Source organism: Drosophila montana, unplaced genomic scaffold (genome assembly GCF_035044405.1).
Source record: "Drosophila montana isolate Dmon_TW-CO22-7 unplaced genomic scaffold, ASM3504440v1 contig_779_1, whole genome shotgun sequence".
In the NCBI taxonomy this organism is placed as follows: domain Eukaryota; kingdom Metazoa; phylum Arthropoda; class Insecta; order Diptera; family Drosophilidae; genus Drosophila; species Drosophila montana.
Genome location: NW_026999075.1, coordinates 496,063 through 519,458, shown reverse-complemented (window position 1 = coordinate 519,458; position 23,396 = coordinate 496,063). Strand labels below are relative to the sequence as shown.

The window sequence follows — 23,396 nt, the reverse complement described above, 5'->3', positions numbered from 1 at the left end:
GCTTGACTTAGACGCCGCTTTGGAAGTTCTACACCGCAAATTAAGTTATGCAGCTCAACGCAGTTGAGATTTTGTTACTTGTTGCTTTAGAACTAAATGGCTTTGAGTGCGCTTGGGAAAAAAAGAGACTAACAAGCTACATTTTATTTTTATAAATTCCCGACTATGAATCCAAACATATATTATCTTACGGAATTGCCAAACTTGAATTTACTAAGTGTGTATTTTTCGTAAAATTAAAACAAAACTTGTTTAGCAAAAATTCAAAATTCCCATTTTCCGCTGTTTTTCATCTTTCACAATTAGCCACTGCCCCCTGGTCAGCATTGCCCACTTTAGGCGCAGCATTAAAAATAAAAACTCAGCGTTATCAACATGTAAATTGAAAGAGAGCGAGAGGGAAAGCAATTTATTGTTGTTGTACTTACATTGAGCATCCAAATGATCATCTCCTCTAACACAGTGTCCATACTGCTGTGCGCACCGCTGAGCGCATATTCAACGGGATTATCACTTTTGCGCTGTTGTTGTTTTTGTTGTGTGGTTGTTGTTGATGCTGCTTCTTCAATTGTAGTCGTTTTGCGTCGGCGTTGAGGTTGTGTTGTCTGTTTGGCTGTCTCAACGCTGGCCTCGAAAATGCCGAGCAATTCCATGTCGCCTTTGCAACAACAACGACACACGCGCGGCATTTGAAGCAGCTCGGCAACGCCGTCTCCGACGCTGGCGTCAATTGTTGAATGTTGAATTCCTCTGCCGCCGCGCACATCCTTGGCTGCATTCATGCAGTCAGCTGTGGCCATTTGGCGGCTGCTCTCGCTGTTGCTACGGCGTCGCTTGTTGGCACTCATTTTTATTTTATTTTTTATTTATTGTTTGTTTTTCGGTTCTTTCACTTTTGAGCTATCTACGCTGCTTTTTAAACTTTTTTCCTTTTGCACTCTCTTTCACACGCACGATTCACATTTGCTGTGAATGGTGCGCTCTCATGTAAACTCTCTCACGATCGCTGCTGCCGCGCTGCCTTTCTTTGAGGCCGCTGCTGCTCTGCTGGCGTAACGCGCTTTCGTTTTGACCACGGCAGAAAATACCTAAAGCAGATCGGGGGGCAATGATAAACAGACATTCATATATATGTAAAAAAAAAAACACAAATAATAATGAATTCTTGCGCGCTTGTGTCTGTGTGTATGTTGTGTGAGCTGGGACAAGTTTTGGTTAGTAGGCCAACGGCCGCAAGATTTGGGCCTCAACTCGATCTGGTCGTGTGATTTTTTTAGGCTCATTTTAAAAGAAAGAATAGCGAGCGTTGTTTTCTAGGGCAGACCGGAAAGTTAAAGCATGCTAATGCGAGACGAACGTCCTTGCTGGCGTTCTAAATATAGCGAATGACTCTCTCTTTATGGCAGCATAGCGTGCGCCCACAAAAACCAAAAATATTCTTATTGGTCAATCAGAAAAACAACAGCAGCAAGAACGCAATCACAAAAAGCACAAATATAACGGTAATCAGAACTTTTTATATATTTTTGAGGTTGCTTGCAGCTAAATTCGAACAATTAGCGGCAACGCTTGCCCCAAACAGTGGCAACTTAAGTAAATTCAAATTTAAATAAACGGGCGACCGGACAAACACACACATCTAGGCGTGCTATTAAATTGAAATAAAAATACAATAACAATGAACACACACAACTGTAAAAACTCAGGAGGCCACTGAATTTGGATTTAAGGCAGCGCACGAGAACAATTTATTTTCTTATTGCGCGAAGTTCCCGTATTAAGGTAGCTGAACGAACTGCACGCGGCGCGTGTTGCTTTCAAACTGAGAAAAGTCTAAGCAGATCCCAACTCAAATGCTGCACGTTCAAACAAAAATCGTACGCTCTCACGCGGTCTCTCACTCTCCCTGAGTGATAGAGCGCGACATGCACATGCTACACATGCATAGTGTATGTGTGCGTGCAGAGCGCGTGCTGATTGAGAGAGCAAGTGGCCCACACGTTGTGCTATAAATTTCACTTAAAATGCCCATTTCAAGCTGCAGTCAATGCAAAATAACTGCAAATCACGCAAAAAAAAAGGGGCAACATGCCCCTTAACAGGCTCTTCAGGCGACAAATTGCTGCTGTTTCATATTTTTTGCAACCCGTTGCGTTTTTTTTTTGCCTCTTAAATTGCCAACAGACTTGATTGTGCTCTGTTTTTGTTGGCCTCTGCTTTGCTGTTGAAATTCTTAGGCACTCTCGCCTGGCGGTTTGCTCGGCCATTGCGTTACAAAAAAAAAGGAAAAGCGATGGAAATCTCGAGAAGGACAATGACTGCTTACAGATTTGTGCGCTTGTCTGGGTGTGTCTTTATGAGCCTCGCGGTGTAACGGTGTTTTAGCACTGTTTTTATTCCGCACGATTTACTTACATTTTGCGAAATTACCAACGCCACCGCCTTGGCGGCGGCGTGCTAAATTTCACGCCGATGCAACTATAATTGCTTAATTGCCTTTCACTGGGCACGTAAATTGGTACAAACAAGTTAAACTCAGGAACAACAAGATCTCCGTATTTAGTTTTGTATTGATATATTAGATTAAATTATTAAATTGGCTGCGGCACAAGAAAAAGTAATTAGACTTCAGTGGCAGTGTGACCGAACTCGGCATAGGTAAAAACGATACCACACATATTAAGAAATACCAAAGCTAACTTCACGTGTTTGAACGTAGCGCTGCCAACTCGAGAATTTGCTTGGCGATACTCAAATATACTGTTCACAGTTATCGATACCATCAAAATTGTTTCGCGCTGCTCACATTGCCAAATTTAACAAAACATTTTAAATGTGAAATTTAATAAAAACCTTTTATTTGCTGCAAAGCTGCCTATTTTGGCTCTATTTAATTAATACTAAAAATTTTTGAAATTGTTATCGTCTAACTTTTTAAACCTATCGATAAGTTTAAAGCAGCTGCTTGTACAACTTATCGTATAGAAAAAAACAAACGGCGAAATGTCCATGCAAAATGCTAAATTAATAAATCAAAAGGAATATTTAAAGAAATATTTGTCCGGCGACAAGGAAAAGAAGAAGAAAAAGAAGGAAAAGAAACATAAAAAGTCCATACAGGCAAAGGTTAAAATCATCGACGATGATGCCTACGATGCAAACACCGAGGAAATGGATGAGGATCTGTTGCTGGGCGGCGAGGATGCGCCGCAAATTGTGGGCGAGTACATCGAGGAGAATCCGGACGCAATACGCAGCAAGTGGCGCAACATTGCGGTTAAGGATGAACCCAAAAGGGAAGGCGAGGAAAACGGTGACGCTGTGCACATCAAGCAAGAGCCCGCGGATGGGGAAGCACATTTGTGGGGTCGCAAGGCGTCAGCAATCAATATCAAACAGGAGCAGTCCCCCAGCAATAGCGGCGCACCCGCCATAAAAATTAAGCTGGAGAAGCGTAGCAGCAGTCGCGAGCAAAGTCCGGCGCATTACCTCAAGAGACGTCCCTCCGACCAGAGCCCACCAAGGCGTCGTGACTCGGATCAAAGCCCAGTCAGACGACGGCATGGGGCAGATCAATCGCCGCCCAGGAAAAGCGTTGCAGATCAAAGCCCGCTCAGGCGGCGTCGTGATGCGGATCAATCGCCGCCGAGGAGGAAAAGGGACGGTGATCAAAGCCCACCCAGGAGACGCCCTAATACAGATCAATCTCCACCCAAGAGAAGAAGAGATACCGATCAAAGCCTGTCCAGGCGGGGTCGTGATGCGGATCAATCGCCGCCCAGGAGGAAAAGGGACGCCGATCAAAGCCCATCCAGGAGACGTCCTAATAAAGATCAATCTCCACCCAGTAGAAGAAGGGATGCAGACCAGAGCCCGCCCAGGCGAGGTCGTGATGTTGATAATTCGCCGCCCAGGAGAGGAAGGGATGCCGATCAAAGCCCAGTCGGTAAACATTCCAAAGTGAATGGCTCTGATCAAAGTCCGCCAAGAAGATGTCGAGGTGTGGACCAATTTCCGCCTAGAAAGAGACAAAATGCCGATCAAAGTCCTCCCAGGCGCCGCCGTGATGCGGATCATTCACCACCAAGAAAAAGACGAAGCTCAGATCAAAGTCCGCCCAGGCGACGGCAATCTCCGCCCAAAAAAAGACGGGATTCCGATCAAAGTCCGCCTAGGCGATGTCGATCCAGCAGCAGAGATCGACGACAGGCGTCGCCGACCAGGACCAAAAAAGAAGAGCGCAAAAGTCGCTGGGCCAAGGCAGAGGCCAGTCGGACGCCATCGCCGCCGCCAACGCACAAACCAAAGGGGCAAGCACAAATGCGCACGCTGGACGGGAAGAAGGCGGGTCTGCAGGATGCACAATCGCTGAAGACCGAAACAGATGAGCGACGGCGCGAGGAGCGACGCATGTTTGAGCAAATGTCCAGCGAGGTGTCCGGTCGTGATGCGGAAGTGCAGATGCGCAGCACGGGCAGACGTGGGCGACGTGCACGCGACGCTGCGGCCGAGGATCCAGCAGAGCAGCAGCGCAAGGAGGCGCATGAGCAGCAAAAAAAGCAGCTATATGAACGCTGGGGCAAGGGACTCAAGCAGCTGGAGGATCAGCGGGCACGACACGAGGAAATGGCGCACGAGGCGGCCAAGCCTGTGGCGCGTTATGCCAACGATGAGGACTTGGATCGCCATCTGCGTGAACAGGAGCATGCGGACGATCCCATGCTCGAGTATATGCGACAGAAGCGCAAGAAACGAGATCAGTTGTCGGATAAGCCCGTGCTGCCTGTTTACGAGGGCAGCTATCCGGAAAATCGGTATGCCATACGGCCCGGTTATCGCTGGGATGGAGTGGATCGTTCCAATGGCTACGAGCAGCGCTGGTTTGACAAGCAGAATGAGCGGCGAGCGGCACAGGACGAGGCTTACAAGTACAGCGTGGAGGATATGTAAAATTATTGCATTGAGTAAATAAATAAGCAATATTTTAATTAATAACATTTGTTATCGATAACATTTACTATGTTTAAACCCCGCGCATAGTTGCTTGGTTTAACAACACTGTGTAATGTGAGAGGGTACAATAGTTTAACAACGAACAAGTCAACGATCAAATATGCTTGCAGACATATACCATAACTGGTATTTCAATATTTATCTGAGTTTTCATATGACTCAATTTACAACGGAAATTATCCATGGCCCCCGAAATATGTAGTTTTACCAAGATACCTGACCAGCTCTTAAGATAGCTAAAGGTCGCTGCATTTATTGCTTCAATTTGATAAGACTACATTAAATTGTATAAACATTAAACCTTTAGCAATAAAATTGGTTTAAAAGCAAACACAAACCGATTACTGCAATTTTGAAAACTCGCGCCATGATTCGTTGCTTTGCAACCCTGTGCGCTTACGCGCGCGCGCGCCAATATGCAACCCTGTGTGTAGAATAGCAAACGCAAAAGCGAATGGTAAATAGTGTTCAACTACACCTGCGTGCTGCGCTGCTATTGCCTCAAAGTTCTTGGAAAAGAAAGAAATATATAGATTATAATTTGTGTATTTCGTGCAAATGTGCAAGAATTTCATAAATTGCAGCTAGGTAAGTGCGCTGTCAATTAGCTCATACAACTGTGTATGTATATTGTTGTATATACTTTACTCAACATGCATATGCGTGTATGTATGTGAAATGCTTTGTGTTGTTACACAGAACAAAGCGTAACAAAACCAGATTGTGTGCGTGTGGCTGTGCCCCGCCTCCGCTAATTACCATAAAGCGTTTGCCATAAACGCAAAGTAAAATTCACAAAAAAAAAACGAAGCACAAAAAGGCTGCCCGAAAAACGTGATGTTGCTTGCATTTTTACACTGGTTGCAATGTGTTGCTGTCATGGTGTGTTGGCTTCTGCTGCTTCTATTGCAACCTTCACCATGGCAACGAGTCGGTCAGTCAGCCGTTGTAAACCTGTTATTTGTTGTTGCTGCTGCTGTTGTGTGTTGTGATTTTGTGTTGTTGCTTGCTACATATTTTTGTGGTCGCGCAAATTGGCGCGAAAACTTTGCCAGCTGCAAAATGTGTGCCAAAGAGTGCAGCTTGCATGCTGCATGCCACACTTATGCATCTGTGCGCCCTGCAACTATCGCGCTCTCTTTCTCTCTCTCTCATTCCCACTGCATGACACACTTCTGCACATGCCATTCATTCATGGCACTGGACCCTCCCCCACAACTTTACGACTCTGTGCATGTGTGTGTGAGATGCACAATCTTCACCTATTTGCATATTCTTGATCTTCGCGTCGTGCAGTAATGAGAGAAACTTAACAAGCTTTAACTCTCTGAGCGACGCTTCTGCTAGGCGGTAATTAATTGCTCTTTGCTTTTGACTTGTGATTGTGATTGTTAAAAACCCAAACAGAATTGTTCGCCCAAAAGCATTATCACGAGGTAAAGCTGTTGGGCTGTATACTTTGCTGGTGATCAAACCCGGACGATTTCTTAAGATGTGTTCTAAGTGTTGGAAAATGTTCTTTTGGATAAATTCAACATTTTTGACGGCAGTGAAAGCTCTAACGGATATATGTATGTATCTGCCATTGGACGTAATTTTTTTCAATCCCTGATTAAAGATTATCATTAACATGTATGTATATAAATAATTCTATTTGGTAAAAGTGATTTTTCAGCGTTTTTCCTGTGTTTTGTTTTTCACCTAAACAATATATTAATTAGGTGGCGACTTTTAGCAATAGAAAAAATGGATATCCTTCTCAATCAAATTAGAGGACTTTCAAAAAATAATTAATCTCGGAGTGAAGTATCATCTCTATTTTTTTTCTCCTAATGTAGTGTCCTGGAATGAAGCTTTTAACTGTGCCAGCGCTTTTAACCAACCAATGATCGCCATCTTGGAAGCTCTAATCCAAAAAGCTTGCTGCTGCCTCCACATTGCAGGTCCAATCATCCCCAAGCATTAATGTGTGTGCTTGCGTGTGTGTGTGTGCGTGTGTATATTGAGATTTACTCATTCATGTTATGCTTCGGTAACTCGTGCGCCTTTGCCTCCCCTCAGACTGAAGTTTAACCTAACCCTCAACCCTTGTCCTTCGGAACTTCGCCTGCAATGTCTTCTTGCCTTGGCAATTTTAGGGTGCTTCCAAGGACCCAGTGACATTGTAATGGCTTAGAAATTTACACGCATCTCACGCTGTGCTGTGTGTACGTGTGCACCCCTTACATGGTTGCACCCCCGGGGGCCCACAGCCTTGAGGGGTTGATTTGCTTTTGGCAGTGAGTGAATATATGCTGTGCGGCGTTTCCTTCAATACGGTCTGGTTTTTTAAAGCGTTTTTTAATTCCTTTACATGCCTACAAGTACGGCGAGTTATTCAAATGCCTTTTGTTCCATGTAGTTTTTTGAATGGAATTTCATTGCGTTTTTTCGTCGAATCTTTCTACCACGTGGTTGCCGCCGAATGATTCATTCGAGGGGCTGATCGTTAGGGAATTCAATTGGAAATGTAATTGCAAGAAAATCTTCCAGTATTTCCAATAAGCTTTGGTTTTTAAGAGAAACAATGGTTCCTTATTTATTGTAAATCTTGATTATACTCTCCCTCTTTACAACTCGTAAATCAAAACTTAGTTTTAGATTATATTTACTAGACCGACTTCACACGGCTGAAATCCCTGCTAGGCTTAGCCATCGCTAGGAAAACGAAAACAATAGAATTTTCATAATTTCCTTCGGCTGCCCATCTGTTTCGCCCCTTTTAGAACAATGCCAATAGGTAAAAGCGCCCCTGGAGCAAAACTACTTTCATGTGGTTCCTTTTCCTAATTCAAGAAAAACATAAGGCAAAGGCCCGGTAAATTTTTGGAACCAGTTCTGCTAATTTGTGCACACGTGCAAAACCCTACGTAACTGGACGAAAACAATAGACTCTGTGGACAAAAGGATCCAGCTGAAACCGGTTGCCTGGGGGCAGGAAGTGTTAGGTTCAAAACGCCGCCAGCCACTGACACTGCAAATTAATGTTAATTTTTGGTAGCAATTCATCAAAAAATCTTCTGTTCTTCCCTAAGAAAAGTTTTTAGTTCATTTATCTTCCAAATAATTGGAGGCTTGTTAGAAGAATGCAAATGTTACGTGATCCGAGTTCAAGTGGTGTCTGGCTAAAAGTGAGCCCTTTGACTGTTAAGCTGTGTTAAAGTTCAAATTGGTTAAAGTTCAGCTTTAAATAGTTTATAACTAGCTCCGACTATGCCTGAAGAATATAATAAACCTCACCTAAATTTCATTATTTTGAAGATTGGCTCCCCAAAAAATTTTTTGTACTGGGGAAATATTCTTAGGCCTATACAATAAAATGAGATCCGGTCGGAAATCCTTGAGAAATATGTATAGTTACTTAGCGATGCTTCTTTATCTTTTTATATCCTGAACCCATTGAAAATGGGTAAAAAGGGTTTAATGTATTTGTGCAAATGTATGTAACAGGCAGAAGGAAGCATCTCCGACCCCATAAAGTATATATATTCTTGTTTAGCATCGACAGCCGAGTCGATCTAGCCATGTCCGTCTGTCCGTCCGTATGTATGAACGCAAGGATCTCGGAACCTATAAGAGCTAGAGACTTGAAATTTTAGCTGTAGGTCCTCCTTGTGCCCGCGAAGATCGAATTTGTTTCCGATATTCGATAACTTGCCTCGTTTCCAGGTAATCGATTATTCTATATTCTATTCTATAATAAGATGTAAGATCATTAGGATCCGTTAATAAACACAACAGCAGCTAGCGCAAATTCCAAGAATTTCTGTATACATGTACATTCATGCGAGTCTGCTTTGAATTCTGTCAACAGCATTGCAATTGCGATTGTATTGTTTTCTGTGCTGCTATTTTAATTGGTTTTTTCTCATTAAATCTCATTTATTGGTGTGGCTCTTAAGTAGAGTCGGCGGCAAGTGGTGCGGTTAGTTGTGCGTTCGATCCCTGCCAAGGAAACAATTTTTTTTTATTTTAATTTTTCTTTATTACTACTAAAGCAAACGAGCGCGTAGCGCGAAGAAGAGAGTTCAGGGTATCCCCAAGTCGGGAGCTCCCGACTAGAACCTCTTACTTGTTTTTTTTTTTATATTTTCATTATCTTTAACTTTACCTTACTTATCATATAAATTTTGAACAATTATAATTGATACATATAAGTTCTTAAAACAAACTCAGATGATGAACTCTCAAGAACTCCATCTTCGAATAGCCCAAACTTTTTGAATAAATATTACGGGCCGATTATAATGATCCATTAGTTTCCCTCACGTATTAACCCCTTCAACTTAACTTTATAAAACTTATAAGTCAAATGTGAACCGTTTCGATAACTCTTGAGATCCTTTAACCATTCGATCTTGCCCGACTCCTTAGCATACCCGATGCACACGCTCACAATGGGAGGGTTACAAATCATCTTTGGGTATTCCGTGTGTTTATTTCCTTGAATCTCAATTATGCATGCACCGTGAAATCGATTGAAAACCTCTTTCAACTCAATTGAAGCGATTTAAAACAGTTTATAAATCATCGCGTCATTTGCACGCAGTTTTCCAGGTATCGTTGAAAACTTTTCAATCTGCATAGTAGAAAATTACTCGAGGAACTGTTAACTGTGGGTTGCCACATACAATTCGGGAATGGGATGGATGGACTGCATCCACCCTTAGGGGTTTCCTTGGCAAATCCATTTCAATTATTATTAAAATTTGTTATTTACATTTCTATTGAAATGAATTGCTCAGCGACGGAGGGAGGCATCCGAGTGGAGTGGAGTGGAGTGGGGCGGGGCGGGGCGGGGTGGTGTGGAGGGGGTTAGGGAAAAGCGCACCTAAGTACTTTACACACATTCACGTAAATCGCTCTGCTCGTGAAAAATTGGAAAAACATAAAAGTAACATAAAAATAAGCCGAAATAGGGTTGCCTCAACTTTTATTGTCTTCGCCATTGTCTGGAGCTCACATACTGCATGGAAGATCCTCAGTTCGGTTTGGTTTTCAGCTTCCCTCCCTGGTAGTGGGACAAAAGTTAATGTTTTTATGTGCAGCGCTTTTGTATTCGGCCAAACTGGAATTCCGAATTGGCATAAAGCGTTCGAGGTACAATCATAATAATAATCCTAGTTCCTAAAGATGCTTTCCCGACTCTATCTAGGGCAGCGGGTTGTCTTCTTACCCATTGTTCGCATGCGTCACAAGTTCTGCTCAGTGAGAATTCAACCTTAAATAACAATTGTCCTCACACACACACACACGCACACACACACATACACATACATAGCTCAGTAGCTAGCGAGGGGTGGGAAGTAAGCAAGAAGATGCTTCTTGTATTTCTGGGAATTCAATTTAATTAATGTCCAGTCATGTGATATCATATGAATGATTAAATATTGAATATACAAGACTACATTCGATTTGCGAAATTTCATATTTCCCGGTAAAGTGTTTTTAATCTTATTTGATTTTCAACAAAACCTGTGTCCTTCTCTTGTTATGCCCTTGTAGGGGGTACTTTAATTTTGTCATGAAATGTGTTACCCATAGTAGGAAACGTACCCAACCCCACAAAGTATATATATTCTAAATCAGCATCAACAGCCGAGTTGAAATTGTCTGTTTATACGCAAGCTAGTCTCTCAGATTAAATGGGTCTGTCTTTCTGTTGCAGGCAGTACATATGTCGGCTCCAGTCAGATCGCATCAATTTATCATATAGCTGTCACAGGCACGATCGGTCGAAAAGTAGGTTCTCGTATGGAAAACTTTTTATTTTTCAAGATATTTTGACCTAATTTGGCATCTATAAGTTATATTTCTTTCCTACGTATATTCAGAATCTTATCAACATCGAACCACTGTATCATAGAGCTGCTATAGGAATGATCAGTCGAAAGGTAGGTTCTTGTATAAAAAACTTTTCTGTTTATCAAGATATCTTGACCAAACTCGGCTATTATTAGTTAAACTATGATGCTTACATAGGAACCAAAGCTTATCAATGTCGCACTATATTATATAGCACTATAGGAAGAATCCATCGAAAAACTAGTTTTTTATGTGAAAATATTCTGTTTTTCCAAAATATTTTCATCAAACTCTCACATGTCTGCAAAACCGTTAGGCAAATGTCTACAAGGGTATTAAAAGTTCGGCATGCTGAAGATTATCTTTCTTTCTCGTTTTTCCAATTACTTTGCTAGTTATCACACTTTATAGATCCTTACCTTATGTGTGTACACGATTGTGTCTGAATATGTTGGTCATTGGGTAAGCTCTAAATTTTGAATCTATTAAAAATGAATACGATTTTTCTAAGTTCCCTAAATTCATAAGAGTTTCAAGTCAATTTTTTTCCAATATTTAAGACAACATATGATCACAAAAGTCTGGGTTACAAAAAGGATCAAGTGAATGTTTGAGAGGAATTGTAAATCATGTAAAACTAGTTAAAGATGGAGACATAATTTAAATTAATTTAGCGGGAACTACAAGTTTATCCCTCTAATGCCCAGCCAGGGCTGTTACTCCCCCTCCTGAACTAACCCCCGGCTTGTTTTCATCTTTTGTCCACCGACTAAATGGCAAGTTTTACTGTACTTTGCTGTGGCCTATGTGTTGCTTGTATTACTCCAGTAAAAGTGAGTAATAAATGTTGAAGTTATAAAAAAAGGAGTCCTGTTGCCAGGCGCAGGCGATTACTCACTCGCACACACCACACACACACACACAAACACACACACACACCGGGAAGTTGGGCCGCCGGCGCTTTCCACCCCGCGTCGTTTGCTGGCCAAACACGTTAGTAAATCGACTCAAAACAGAAGGAAAAGTCCTAAAGATTTCGCTATGCTACTTAAGGATACTCGGAAAGCATTCAACAGCCTTTGCCTTTTTGGGGTTAGTTTTTGTCTGTCAAGGTTTCCCTTTTTCAAATACCCTTGCAAAAGGTATTCTAATAATGTGACGAAACCTATACTAGATGGAAGAAGTACATATACATATATATAAAAGAGTTTGTCCCGACCGACTGATTGGCGACCAACGCAAAGCCTTAATCTTAAGAAGTACGAATCTGATATTTGTATGGAAGCTTTCTTTGGGATCGAAAGTTAGCACTAAGTCGGGATTGTCAAATGTATTCTTTGGCAGAGCCCACAAAGTGGATTGAGTAGCGTAGTGGGATAAGCGGCGCACTCTAAGGATGATGTTAAGGGTTCGAACCCTCAAGAAGTCGTAAGACACAATTTTTATGTTTTTAATTTAAATTATTAAATATGTGGTCTTCTATAAATTCGTAATGAGTCTTTTAGCCGGAGTTTATTTAGTTTTTTTTCACGTTTTTATTACAAATTTGTTTTCATCTGATTGGTGATTAATAGATTTTGCGAGCCTTGGGAGGGCTTAGGGACAGCGGTGGAAATTTCATCTTCGCGAATTCTACAAACAATTTCGCTACAATTGAAATGTCAACATTATTCATTTGAGCCGGGCAATGCCGGTTTATTTTTTCAGCATCGTCAAATTGCTATATATATAAATATTATATCGTTTATATAAATATTATATCGTTTATCTGTAGCAGGTTGGCGAGGGTATCTAAACTTCGTGATGCCTTGAACAACTCCTTTATAGTTTTCTTTTATTATCTCCGCGTCTCTGGCCAGGATATGCCAGGCAGGATACACAAACAAGAAATTTCTCTTGCTCTCCAGCTGGTGGTGGTGGTGGTGGTGCTGTTGATGATGGTGTTGCTGCTGCTGGTGGTGGCTGTATTCCAATCTGCCCCGCCGCCGCCAACAAATCCAACAGGAGAGTCTCACATCCAGTGTGATACTGGGATTCGTTCACTCTCTCTCTGCCTGTCTCTCTCTCTCTTTCTCTCTCTCTCCCTCTCTCTGAATTTCTCAGTTTACGGGCATTCCATCGCTACACACTGACACAGTTATCGAGTGCAATTCGGACAGGTCGGTTGTGTCTACTCCTGGCAGCGGACGGTTCGCGTCGCGTACAATTCGTATTCCGGTTTCGAGTTTCGCTCTTAAATCCTTTATTTTCAAATTTGTTATTGTTGAATCCTTAAATAGTTATTCGTGCGTCTCAGTAATCTGTTCACATTGACTTTTTGTAACTCCCCCGCACGATTTATCTTTGTGTCTATCTTTCGCTTCGTTTGCTTTCCTTAATCGCATTTCGCTTGTCGGCGTTTTATCTTTTGTTGGTTTTTCGGGTAAGTTTCCTCGATTTGTGGCTTTTGGATTCTACGCTGACATTAACACTCTAAGTGCTATCCATTAATTACTTGCCGGATCGTGAACTTGCATATATCGGCCATATATATATACATATATAGACATAGACCGCCTGCCTGCGCTTTGTTGCAACTGCAGACACACAGCGAGAGATACATTTTTATATCTTTTATATGCACATGCAGTTTCTCTTTGTTTCTCGCCTTGGATTTGTTATATTTCAACAACTTCCGCATTGTCAAACATATAGAAAACATATAGGCGACCGCGACTGCGGCTGCTGCTGCTGCTGCTGCTGCTGCTGCTGTAGTCGTCCAAGTCGTCTGCAATCAATGAACTGAGACCCACACAAGTTTTTCAGCACATATATTTTGCACTTAAATGCATATGTATATATTTTCCTATTAAAAATGCTATAAACCAAGATACGAAAGCTTTATACCCGTACCTAATAATAAAATATACATTTAAATGTTAAGAACTTTTATTACTAAATGTTTATTTAAAACTTTTTTAAAAATATTCATATTCAAATGAAACCTGGAGACTCAAGGAATAGAATTACACTCTAAGGAACAAATATAAGATAAAAATCCTTAGATAAGTCGTTTGGATTATTTCTAGTTCTATATAATTATTGTACATTTTCAAAGCAAGGATGTTTCTTACTAAATTTAAAATTACTTTTACAAAAATAGAACATTTTGTACGGCATTTTTCTTCGAAGCTGTATATACCCATTTCTGGGACTTTTGGCACACGTATAAATATTTATTTTGTTGTTATTTGTAGTTTCCAGAATCTCTAACACATATAAAATATTTTACACAATTCACTTCCACATTTTATATCTCTCTGTTTTAATTTTTCTTATAGACAGCTGCCTGCTTTGATTAAGAAGCTGCCTAAAAATGGTTTTTATAGTAGCTGTTACTGAAAAGGTGAGTGTTTGCCTTATAAGGCTATATTCAGATTAAAATAATTATATTTATTAGAGCTTTGTTGTGAAATTTGCGAGTCTATAAACCACTTGAAAGGTTTCTATGAGTACACTTATTTCTGCCGTCCGTTGCTGAGTTGCTTCATTCTTATCTGTACGCATACTTATCTTAAATACAATCAGAATAGAACAACAATATTTTGAAATATCATTGTAGAGAAAGGAAACTAGATAGTATAAAGAAGTAAAGTTACGAATTCTATTAAGGAACCAAAACTACGCTAGATATGCGTTATTATTTATATTAGATTATCATTAAAGCTTTATAGCCGTGCTATGCTCAAAGCGCCTTTCTCTGCGCTTCTCAACAACATATTACTAATGTAAATTTCCACATTAAGTACAATATTAGCTGTTCTCTATAATTATAGCAGTGCGGCAGCTACGTGAAAATCTGCTGCCAAATAATCACTGAAAACGCCCACATTTTGCTTGACTTTGTCACGCGTATTTGCATAATATAATTAAATTTCCTTGGATGATTCAAATTGGACTCAATGGGGCAGCTAAAATTATTTGTTGTCATTGTCGCTATGACGTGCCAGACTGTAGTGATAATATGCTATATCTAGTACACATATAACTGTCTCAGATAATGGTCATATATCTGGTTGTCATGTGTTTGGTAGCTCGATAAGGCAACTGCTTAAAAAAAGAAGAAAAAATGACCAAATAGCGCAGCTCCAACTGGCCCTGAACTTGACTTAAGCATTGTGGAAAAGTCAATGGCTTTACACTACGTCTACGTTTTGGCCTATACGTCTATACTATGTAGAAAAACGCTTAGTTGCTGAAAATGTTATTGTGTTTTGTTGTTTTTATCGGAGATGTAGTATATAATTTGTGCGCTGCTAAAAGGGGCCAATGAACGCTAAGCGCACGAATCAGCACAAAAACAAAATTGGAAAAATACAAAAAAATTATTATCATATTATTTATTTGAGTAAATTGCTGAATGGCTTCAATCACATGCAAAGTGCATGTAAGTTCGAAAATTTAACTGATTGATAGTTTTTAAAAAGTTCGATAAAACTGGTCATTTTATAAAGCAGTCTAATGTGTGTCTTCAACTATTTAAAATCCACTTAAAAATAAATGATAAAAAATTAGAATTTGATTAAGCCTTATTAGTTATGTTTAACCAATCATTAAGATTTAACAATCGAGGCTTATCATCCTTTTCATCTCATGAAAATAAAAATAAAGCAATTATTTAAAAAATGCTCTCAAATATCTAATCTTGTAATTTGACGTAATCTAATTATATATTTTTACCAAAAATTAGCTACTTATTTCTTGTTCTTGGTATTTGTAACTTCTCAACCCAACGTTCCTTTCTTTGCGCTTCTCAAAATTTCAAAGCAATTTGGACTTGTTAATCAGAGGCTTATCCTCACTCTCTCTCTCTCGCTCATATACACATACACACAAAATTTCCACGAAACCCATTTTTTTCCTACCCAATAAAAATTCTGTGAAATTTTAAACAAGTTTAATTCTCCTTTTTATGGCGTAGCCATGAAAACTTCCCACCATCTTACCGCTACCAATTAGCAGCCCCATCCCTTAGCCCCAACTGATCCCTTGTGAATTTTCATTTAATAAACATAAACAAATCGATACGCGTCACAACAACGCCAACAATGTCTGCGTGCGTCCATCCAGGCTACATAATATACATATATTATATTATGTATGTAAATACCATATTTTCGTTGTACGCATTTGCCGGCTGCCACCTCGCCCCTCTCTTGAAATGGGGCTTGCGTGCGTGGGGGTTACTGTGGAGATTTTTAGCTGCCATATTGAAAATTACGACGCAGAATTTCGCTTGAAATCCTTGGGCAAACGCTGGACAGCCACACTCTCTTGCTCTCTCCCGCTACCACTCTCTTTCTGGCATGCGCTCGCATAATAAAAGCCCACGCTCTGTACACAAGCCCCAGTGTCAAGCGCAGGCTTCACTCAACCCCATGTCCTTGACGTCTTTGCCAGTCTGCTGTCGCATTTTTGTTGTGCTTCTTCACATTCATAACAAAAACAAGTTGGGCAAAGTAATACACTGGGTGCCGACAGTTGTAATATCCTTTCTGAATGCCTAGAATATTGGTTAATAATATATAGTACAAATAGATTTTGAATATTCATCCTGGAAAGTAATCAACAATACCTAAATTTTCCAAATGAATTAATAACACACGTACGCTTCTTGGCTGCCACTGCTCGGCAACTGGCGTTGCCAGACCCTTAAAACGTGATAGCTTTTTGTTAATTAAAGCATATTTATGCTGTGGCTTGTCAAATGCTTTGCATTTAATTAAAATGAACGCGCGCGGCAGCATAAGGAATACACAAGTAGCTTGCGAAAAGCGAACGCCCACAGTTTATGGGTGGCGGAGTGGCAACACTGGCGACGCCCACAAGTGTCCAAGGTCCCGATGCTTCGGACTGCCATGAACCCGACAACGACGACCCTGCTTCACGAAGGAAAAGTGAAAGTGCCAAGCGGGGGGATGGGTGAGAGGGCTGCAAAAAAAATATAAGAAAAGGAAGAAAAATAAATAAACCGGTGCTTGTCAGCCGTAACGCCCACGCCTCATAAGTCGCGGCGTAGGCGTCTGCTTTAGGTGCTGTTTAGTAAATACTCAAATAGACGCCGGCGCCCACGTCCTTGACAATCGTTTACCGCGTGGATCCTTGAAGTCGGCGGGCGTGTGCGTGTGTGCAGTCTGGCATCCTTGGCATGTCTACATATGTATATATCCTGGAACGACTGTTCCTGAAGAGCGCTTCACTGATTGTTGTTTTTGTCACATCCTTGCGCGTCGCGTCGGCTCCCGACCATGTTTACCTACACGCGCTGTTTTCATTTTGCTGTGTCGCAATTTGCCATTCAAGGACATGGCTGTGATTTGTCTGCAGCAGCAGTAGCAGCAGCAGCCCCTAGGCAAAATTTTCCGTGCGTCAGTTCGATTGTCATTGAATTACCAATACGACTTAATTTTCCGCTTTGAAGTTGGCTTATACAGCAGGCATACAAGATAATTTCAATTGCTTATTGGATTTATGTTTCCAGTGAATTGCAATTTGAAAATTAGGTAGAACCGAATCTGTTGTTTTTGTCTGATTTTCAATGTAAATAAACTTATATCCATTATCAATTCCTAAAAAGTGATATATAAAAACAAATTTCACAATAAGTATTTGATTTCAAATGCGTGTCACACATTTACATTTCCTTCTTTTCAATAAGATGTCTTTTAATTTTATAAAATTATTTTTACAATGCAATTTTTATTTTAGCTTTGCATATAACATATAAACGCTTCCTAACACTGTCATTTGAGCAAACAAAATACTTCCAGAGCTACCACAATGAATTGCCGTATAGAGTTGCCACACCGTACACCCTTTTAGCATATTCCTTTTGGAAATTCTTCTACTTATACATCAAAGCCGAAAAACATTATTGTGCAGGCTTCCCATTTCGAAATTTTGATTACACTTTGCTTATGACATATTGCATCAGCCTTATGCTTAGAACCTCCAATCGGAATGAATTGTGTAAAATGGCAGCATGAAAAAAGTAAGCCAAAGCAAACTTAAGCTGAGCTGATATTCGATTCTCATGCACACATACATACATACAAAGTACATAAATATGTATATAGTAAAAAAAAAACGATATAGTTGTGCGAATTCCATTATTATTATTATTATTTTTTATATGCCATTACTGAGTGCTATAAACAAACCAATAGAGTTGAAAAAACAGCAGCGTCAGCATCGAAACGCTGGCGCATGCAACGGTTCTCAAAGTGCGCAGACTTCTCGCTTCCATCTATTTTCTGTTGCTGTTTTTTGCTATAAATAAAATCGTTCTGATATTATAGTATTGTTTCAATGCTCAACTAGATTCTTTTTGCGAAATTCAAAATACAAATGAAAGCGCCAGACAATTTCATAACAGAAATTTGCATTACACAAAAAAAAAGCAAGAACAACAGAAATAACAATGCGAATGCGCAAGAAAATGAAAACAAGCCGCCTGCCCCGAAGTAAACAACATAAGTGACGTCAAAAAACAAAAGCAAAAAACACGGATGGGTTGTGGCAGTGTAGAGAGAGAGAGAGAGAGAGAGAGAAAGAGTAAGAAAAAGCGCGAGCGGAAGCTTTGTAAATAATTTTATTTATTAATCAAATGGGGAAAAACAAACTGCCAAGCAATGCGAACAAAAACAAATGAAAAAGGCGCACAAAAATAAAAAAAACCAAAACAACAACAAACGCAACAGACTGTACCCGAGCAGCTGCGCGGTCGTTACTTTGCTGCTCTCCACTGCCGCATGCCCCCAGCGCAGGCATTCAAGAACCCAAATGGAAAAGTGGAAGTGAAAGAAGCAACAGACGAAGAGACAAAAACGTCGGTCTACTGCCGCTACTGACTGTAAATGTGTGGGTGAGCGACATGCGCACACGCGACTGCCCTCTCTCTTTCTCTCTCTGACTGCTGCGACCAAACAGCTGAACAATCAAAACAAATCATCGAGCGCGTGAGCTTTCGCTTGCTGTACTTGGTGTGTTTTTGTCGCCGAGCTTTCAAAACTTTATCAATCGGTCAAGAACGTTTGACAAGCGCGGACACGGAACGCAGCGAAACACAATTCATGGGTGCATTTGTGTGTGTAACAGCAGTCAACACACACACTCACATAGTGCAGAGTGCGATAATCAAAATAAAACACAAAAATTATTTTTATTGTCGTTTTGTACATGCCAGAAACGCTGATAGAATGAAGAACGAGCGTCAATGCAAAGCGTGCAAATCAAAGTAAATACAGAAACATATATGTATGTTAAACAAATTATAAATTTAATTACAAAGTAGTAGTTGTTGTGCTCATAATTCAATTAGTGTACGATTAAAACAAGTCAGAAAAACGGCAACAAAAAGCGCTCTGGTCATACAAGTTTAAGTAAATCAACTCAGGTGCCAGGCTTTTATTTAAACACACTCGTTCAGACAATGCGAACTAGTTTTAATATTCAATCACATAAAAACGCGCAAAGCAACAAAAAAAGCTAAGCATATTTGCATAAATAAATAAAGCCACAAACATTAAATAATAATAATATAAATAAAAAAAAAACAAAGCTGCCAAATTTAAAGAGTGCTGGAATTTGACTACAAAAATTCTTACGTTGGCGTCGACGTCTGCCTATCCACTCACACACTCCCCATCACACACACACACAGAAACACACACACACGCACACAAACGCGCGTGCAGAGCGAGCTTTGCTTTTTTCTCGAGTTCTCAGCGCGTGCTTTGATCAGTTGTTCGCATCGCGCTCAGCTGGTCGGTCGAAATTACCGCAAAATTGACAGCAACAAAAACAAAACGTTTAGAAAAGCGTCCACGAAAGCTTAAAGTTGTTGTAAATTTTTGCCATAATTATAAAGCAAATTTACGTTATATGTTCGAACCTAACGTGTGCCATCAAGTGTCAGTGTCAGAGTCTAGCAGTTGAAAATAAAGCGACAACAGCTTCATTCTTTTAACTATCACACTTCAAGCCGTACGTCAATACCAACAACAACAACAAGTATATACATATGTATATAGCCGCGAACTATTGTGCTCCTAAGTACATTTAACAACTCTTTGGACCTTATGTTTCTTTCTGGCGACAGGCTGATAAGATTTCGCCGCGAGTGTATACATATGTATATAATATTTTAATTTTACTTATCAAATTTTATACACGGTGTGCATAGTTTTTGTGTTAAAAATGTTATACATACCTACAGATATATAATATTTCTGTTTTAATCGCCACATGTGTGACCCAGTTAAAAAGAAAAAAATAAATAAATAAATCCAATCTACAAAAAGCGTGTTCAACGACAACAGCAACAACAAGAACAACAACAATGAAGTATACGATTTACATATAAAAAGAGCAAGCTCCTCCTCTCATCCGCTTCTCACACATGCGTGCCCATGCATATGAATTAATTAATGAAAGAAAATAAACAGTTATAAAAATGTTTGTATAAACATTTCTAGCAAATTACTTAACCATTTTGTATATAGTGTTCGTGATCTTAAAAAAAAACCCCGACACGGAAGTCAAAACGTCCGTTTTATAGACGATTTACAACACCACGAGGTCCCCTCAACTGGAATTGTTTATACTCATATAGTATATCATTTAAATACCACACGGTGCTAAATTATAAGGTTGGTATTCCAGCGAGCATACATACAATGTTCATATAAGGAGAATATATAAACATATACACATGCACATCGAAATTTTCATTTTAAATGCCACACGATAAAATAAAATTTACAGAATTCACATGGACACATATTCCGCTCTCAGAGTTGAGATTTCAAATTGAAATCGTGTAATGCGAGACCTTGCAGCAAAGCGGATCACATAAAACCATAAACAAGCTCGCATTTGTTTATGTTTAGCCCATAAAATTGAGCTCAAAACTTAAGCGTTTCCTGTATGAAATACCAAAAAACTACAGCACAAGTTTTCCCCAACAGCGGCCAAAATGTGTTCAAATCTTTTGATTATTCGAATACTATATGCTGTATGAATTGGTTTATATATATACATATATATATAAAGACTTCGGAGAGGGACTTTTACTATTGCACAAATTGTGCATATAATCATAAGACGAACACAATTCAAAATTTGTTGCAAACGCAAAATGCAAATACAAATAAGTGTGCTCCAGTGGAGAGTGTTCGACTGCGTGATACCCTGTCTTCAATTACTTGAATATCTTACAAGTTATATAATACGCAGGTTCAATCTTGGCAGCTACTAAACCTTATCATAACAAATCGAAGCTCTTTATTCTTTAATTTCCAATGCAGTCAGTTCAATAAAACTGTATCGAGTTAGTTTTTTTTTTTTACTGATCAACAATATATTTACTTAGACTTGCACAACTTGATTATACCTTTTTTTCTTATATAAATTCCAATGAGTATTAAGAAACAAAAAAAACTAAATAAAATTTGAAATTGATTTCAATTTGAATTTCGAATTTCAACGCGTTCAGAGAGTTCAGTGTCAGTGCGCGAAAATTCAAGGCTGAAAAAGTGTTGACTCGCCGCGGATCGTAGGGAGGGGGAGGGAGGGAGGTAAAAGCAGACAAACACAAAACCCAATCGAGTTGAATGCCTAGAAACCGGCCATATGTTGGGCAAATACCAATACTGGAGCCCCCCGTCTCTCTCTCTCTCGCTCTCTCTCTCTCTCTCTGCCTCAGTCTTTGACTTTGCATATGTATAGCCAGTTTTTTAGCCGCAGCTCAGATTAAAAAAACTCAAGCCCAAGTCCCTCCTCTAATTCACCACACGCCTCATTTGCTTTAAGGCGCCGCTTTATTACGTATACGACTGGGGCTCCCGCTGTCTGAGGAACTGCTTGACTTAATTGACTTAACAGCGCCAGCTGAATACTGTCATATCACCTTATGCCATTGTTCTCCTATATATATATATATATATATATATATATATACATATAGAGTATATATATATTTATCACAAGCTATGCCTCAGGCAGTGACTCAACAGTTGAGTGCACGATAAGGACCGCTGATAAAGCAGCCAAAAGGAACACAAATACAAATTAGCACGAATTAAAGCGAGTTGGCAGGTAAATCGGCTGCTCAAAAACTTTTGACTTTGACCTGGAAAATTTATGACTTCTGATCCTTGAAACAACGGTATAATTGAGAAAATAAACATGCAACTTCCGCACACTTTCTGTTTGATTGTGAGCACAGCTTTGGTTTAAGTTTATTTGATAAAAGCAGGGAATTAAGTCGTAGCTTTGAAAAGTATTCAAATAACGCGCTATCTAGCGCATTCCTAGGTGCGACAGTACCTATATTTATTATGCTTATTTTCCACACAGTAAAACGATTATGATAAAATGATTAAAGTCTTTGTGTTGCTTAAACACCGAATGCTCGAAAACTGGAACCTCTAGAAGCTGGCATCGGTATTTTATGTATGCAGTTATTATTTTGGAGCATTTCTTATTTTAACATCTTTAAGTCGATGCATAGAATTCTTAATATTTAAAATATAACCTCTTGGCTTGGAAATTAAAGCTAGCAGAAACTAGCCAACAAATCGATTTGCTATTGCTTTTGATTTTTGTCTACTTTGTTAAATGTAGCATTTTCCAATAACCTTAAATGCTCATTAACCAAATTTTTTCTTATTTGTTGCTTTGATGGAATGTAACTTCTAGAACTTTTCTCGAATAACTTGTAGCATCATCTTTGACACTGAACTATGCGTAGATCCTCATTTAATAACCTTTGCTGACGATTTATAATACTATAACTATATATATTTTGCTTAATCGGTTTGTTTTCATTAAAATAAAGTTTATAATAAGTACCAAACGACATTCCTTCAAACTGTCAATCACTAATTAGTTATATGAATTCTAAAATTAACAGCACTCGGAGTGGAGTATTGTTACACTTAGAGATGGGCATATTGTTATATGTAGAAAAATATCAGGAAAATTATAAAAAGATTGAATCGTAACAATTTTTTGAAATATATCTTGTATATATATCTTTCTATTTTACTATATTGATTAGAAAAATTACAAAAAGAAATTAATAAATTTTTTGCTAGTGCAAAGTACTTAAGCACGAGCACGTCCTTACGATACTTTGTCTGCTCGTGTCACGCAGGAGAATAACCCGCAGGTTCAGGCCAACTCGTAGCACTTCCATTTACTTAAATGCTCTGACAATTCTATGGAATCTTGAATCCCGTTCTGATGCGATCGAAATGCTGATTGTATTTCTCGCAGTTATTGCATCATTTTTCGATCTCTCGATTTCTTGACTCGCGCAAATTGCTGTTTAGCTCCCCGTTTCGATTGAGAGCAATTTAAGTGCATAGTTTAAAAGTGCTCATCACTTGATTTGTTTAACAAATTTCTATATATGTAGCTATTGCTTTCATAAGTGTATACAAATTTCTATATTCTATATACGGTCAATGCTTTGTCGGCCTTCAACTTTCTTTGTT

At 39.5% G+C, this 23,396-nt stretch overlaps 3 protein-coding genes and 1 long non-coding RNA gene across 6 annotated transcripts in view; 2 read left to right on the top strand and 2 right to left on the bottom strand.

Moving 5' to 3' along the window:
- The window catches only part of mld (molting defective), a 35,182-nt gene extending 32,538 nt beyond the window's left edge, over nucleotides 1-2,644 (bottom strand). Inside the window, exons 1-2 of the mRNA XM_064698690.1 lie at nucleotides 2,416-2,644; nucleotides 429-1,088 (exon numbers count right to left, since the gene is read on the bottom strand). Coding sequence (XP_064554760.1) covers nucleotides 429-848 — 420 coding nt within the window. The 5' untranslated portion in view covers nucleotides 849-1,088; nucleotides 2,416-2,644. The remainder of the gene's footprint in view (nucleotides 1-428; nucleotides 1,089-2,415) is intronic.
- A 297-nt stretch (nucleotides 2,645-2,941) lies between these two features.
- Nucleotides 2,942-4,995, top strand: LOC135439852 (BUD13 homolog). Its single transcript, XM_064698687.1, has one exon. It carries the CDS (start codon nucleotides 3,004-3,006, stop codon nucleotides 4,948-4,950), a length of 1,947 nt encoding a protein of 648 aa, XP_064554757.1. The 5' UTR covers nucleotides 2,942-3,003; the 3' UTR covers nucleotides 4,951-4,995.
- Nucleotides 4,996-5,514: 519 nt separating this feature from the next.
- Nucleotides 5,515-23,396, top strand: part of REPTOR (repressed by TOR) — a 32,954-nt gene continuing 15,072 nt past the window's right edge. The window contains exons 1-2 of one of the 3 annotated variants that reach the window (XM_064698535.1): nucleotides 5,515-5,601; nucleotides 14,178-14,242. The gene's annotated coding sequence lies outside the window, so the exon portion shown is untranslated. Of the gene's footprint in view, nucleotides 5,602-14,177; nucleotides 14,243-18,904; nucleotides 19,133-20,228; nucleotides 20,547-23,396 lie in introns of those variants that run through there. The other 2 variants (XM_064698536.1, XM_064698534.1) reach the window with 2 other exon arrangements.
- LOC135439751 (uncharacterized) lies at nucleotides 15,882-17,934 on the bottom strand. Its single transcript, XR_010438169.1, has 3 exons — nucleotides 16,988-17,934; nucleotides 16,472-16,827; nucleotides 15,882-16,399 (listed from the first exon to the last, which is right to left on the bottom strand). It is a non-coding gene; the product is annotated as an uncharacterized LOC135439751 (long non-coding RNA).

Excerpts from the sequence above, each read along its gene's own strand:
- LOC135439852 (XM_064698687.1), top strand. The coding sequence starts at position 3,004 with ATGTCCATGCAAAATGCTAAATTAATAAATCAAAAGGAATATTTAAAG.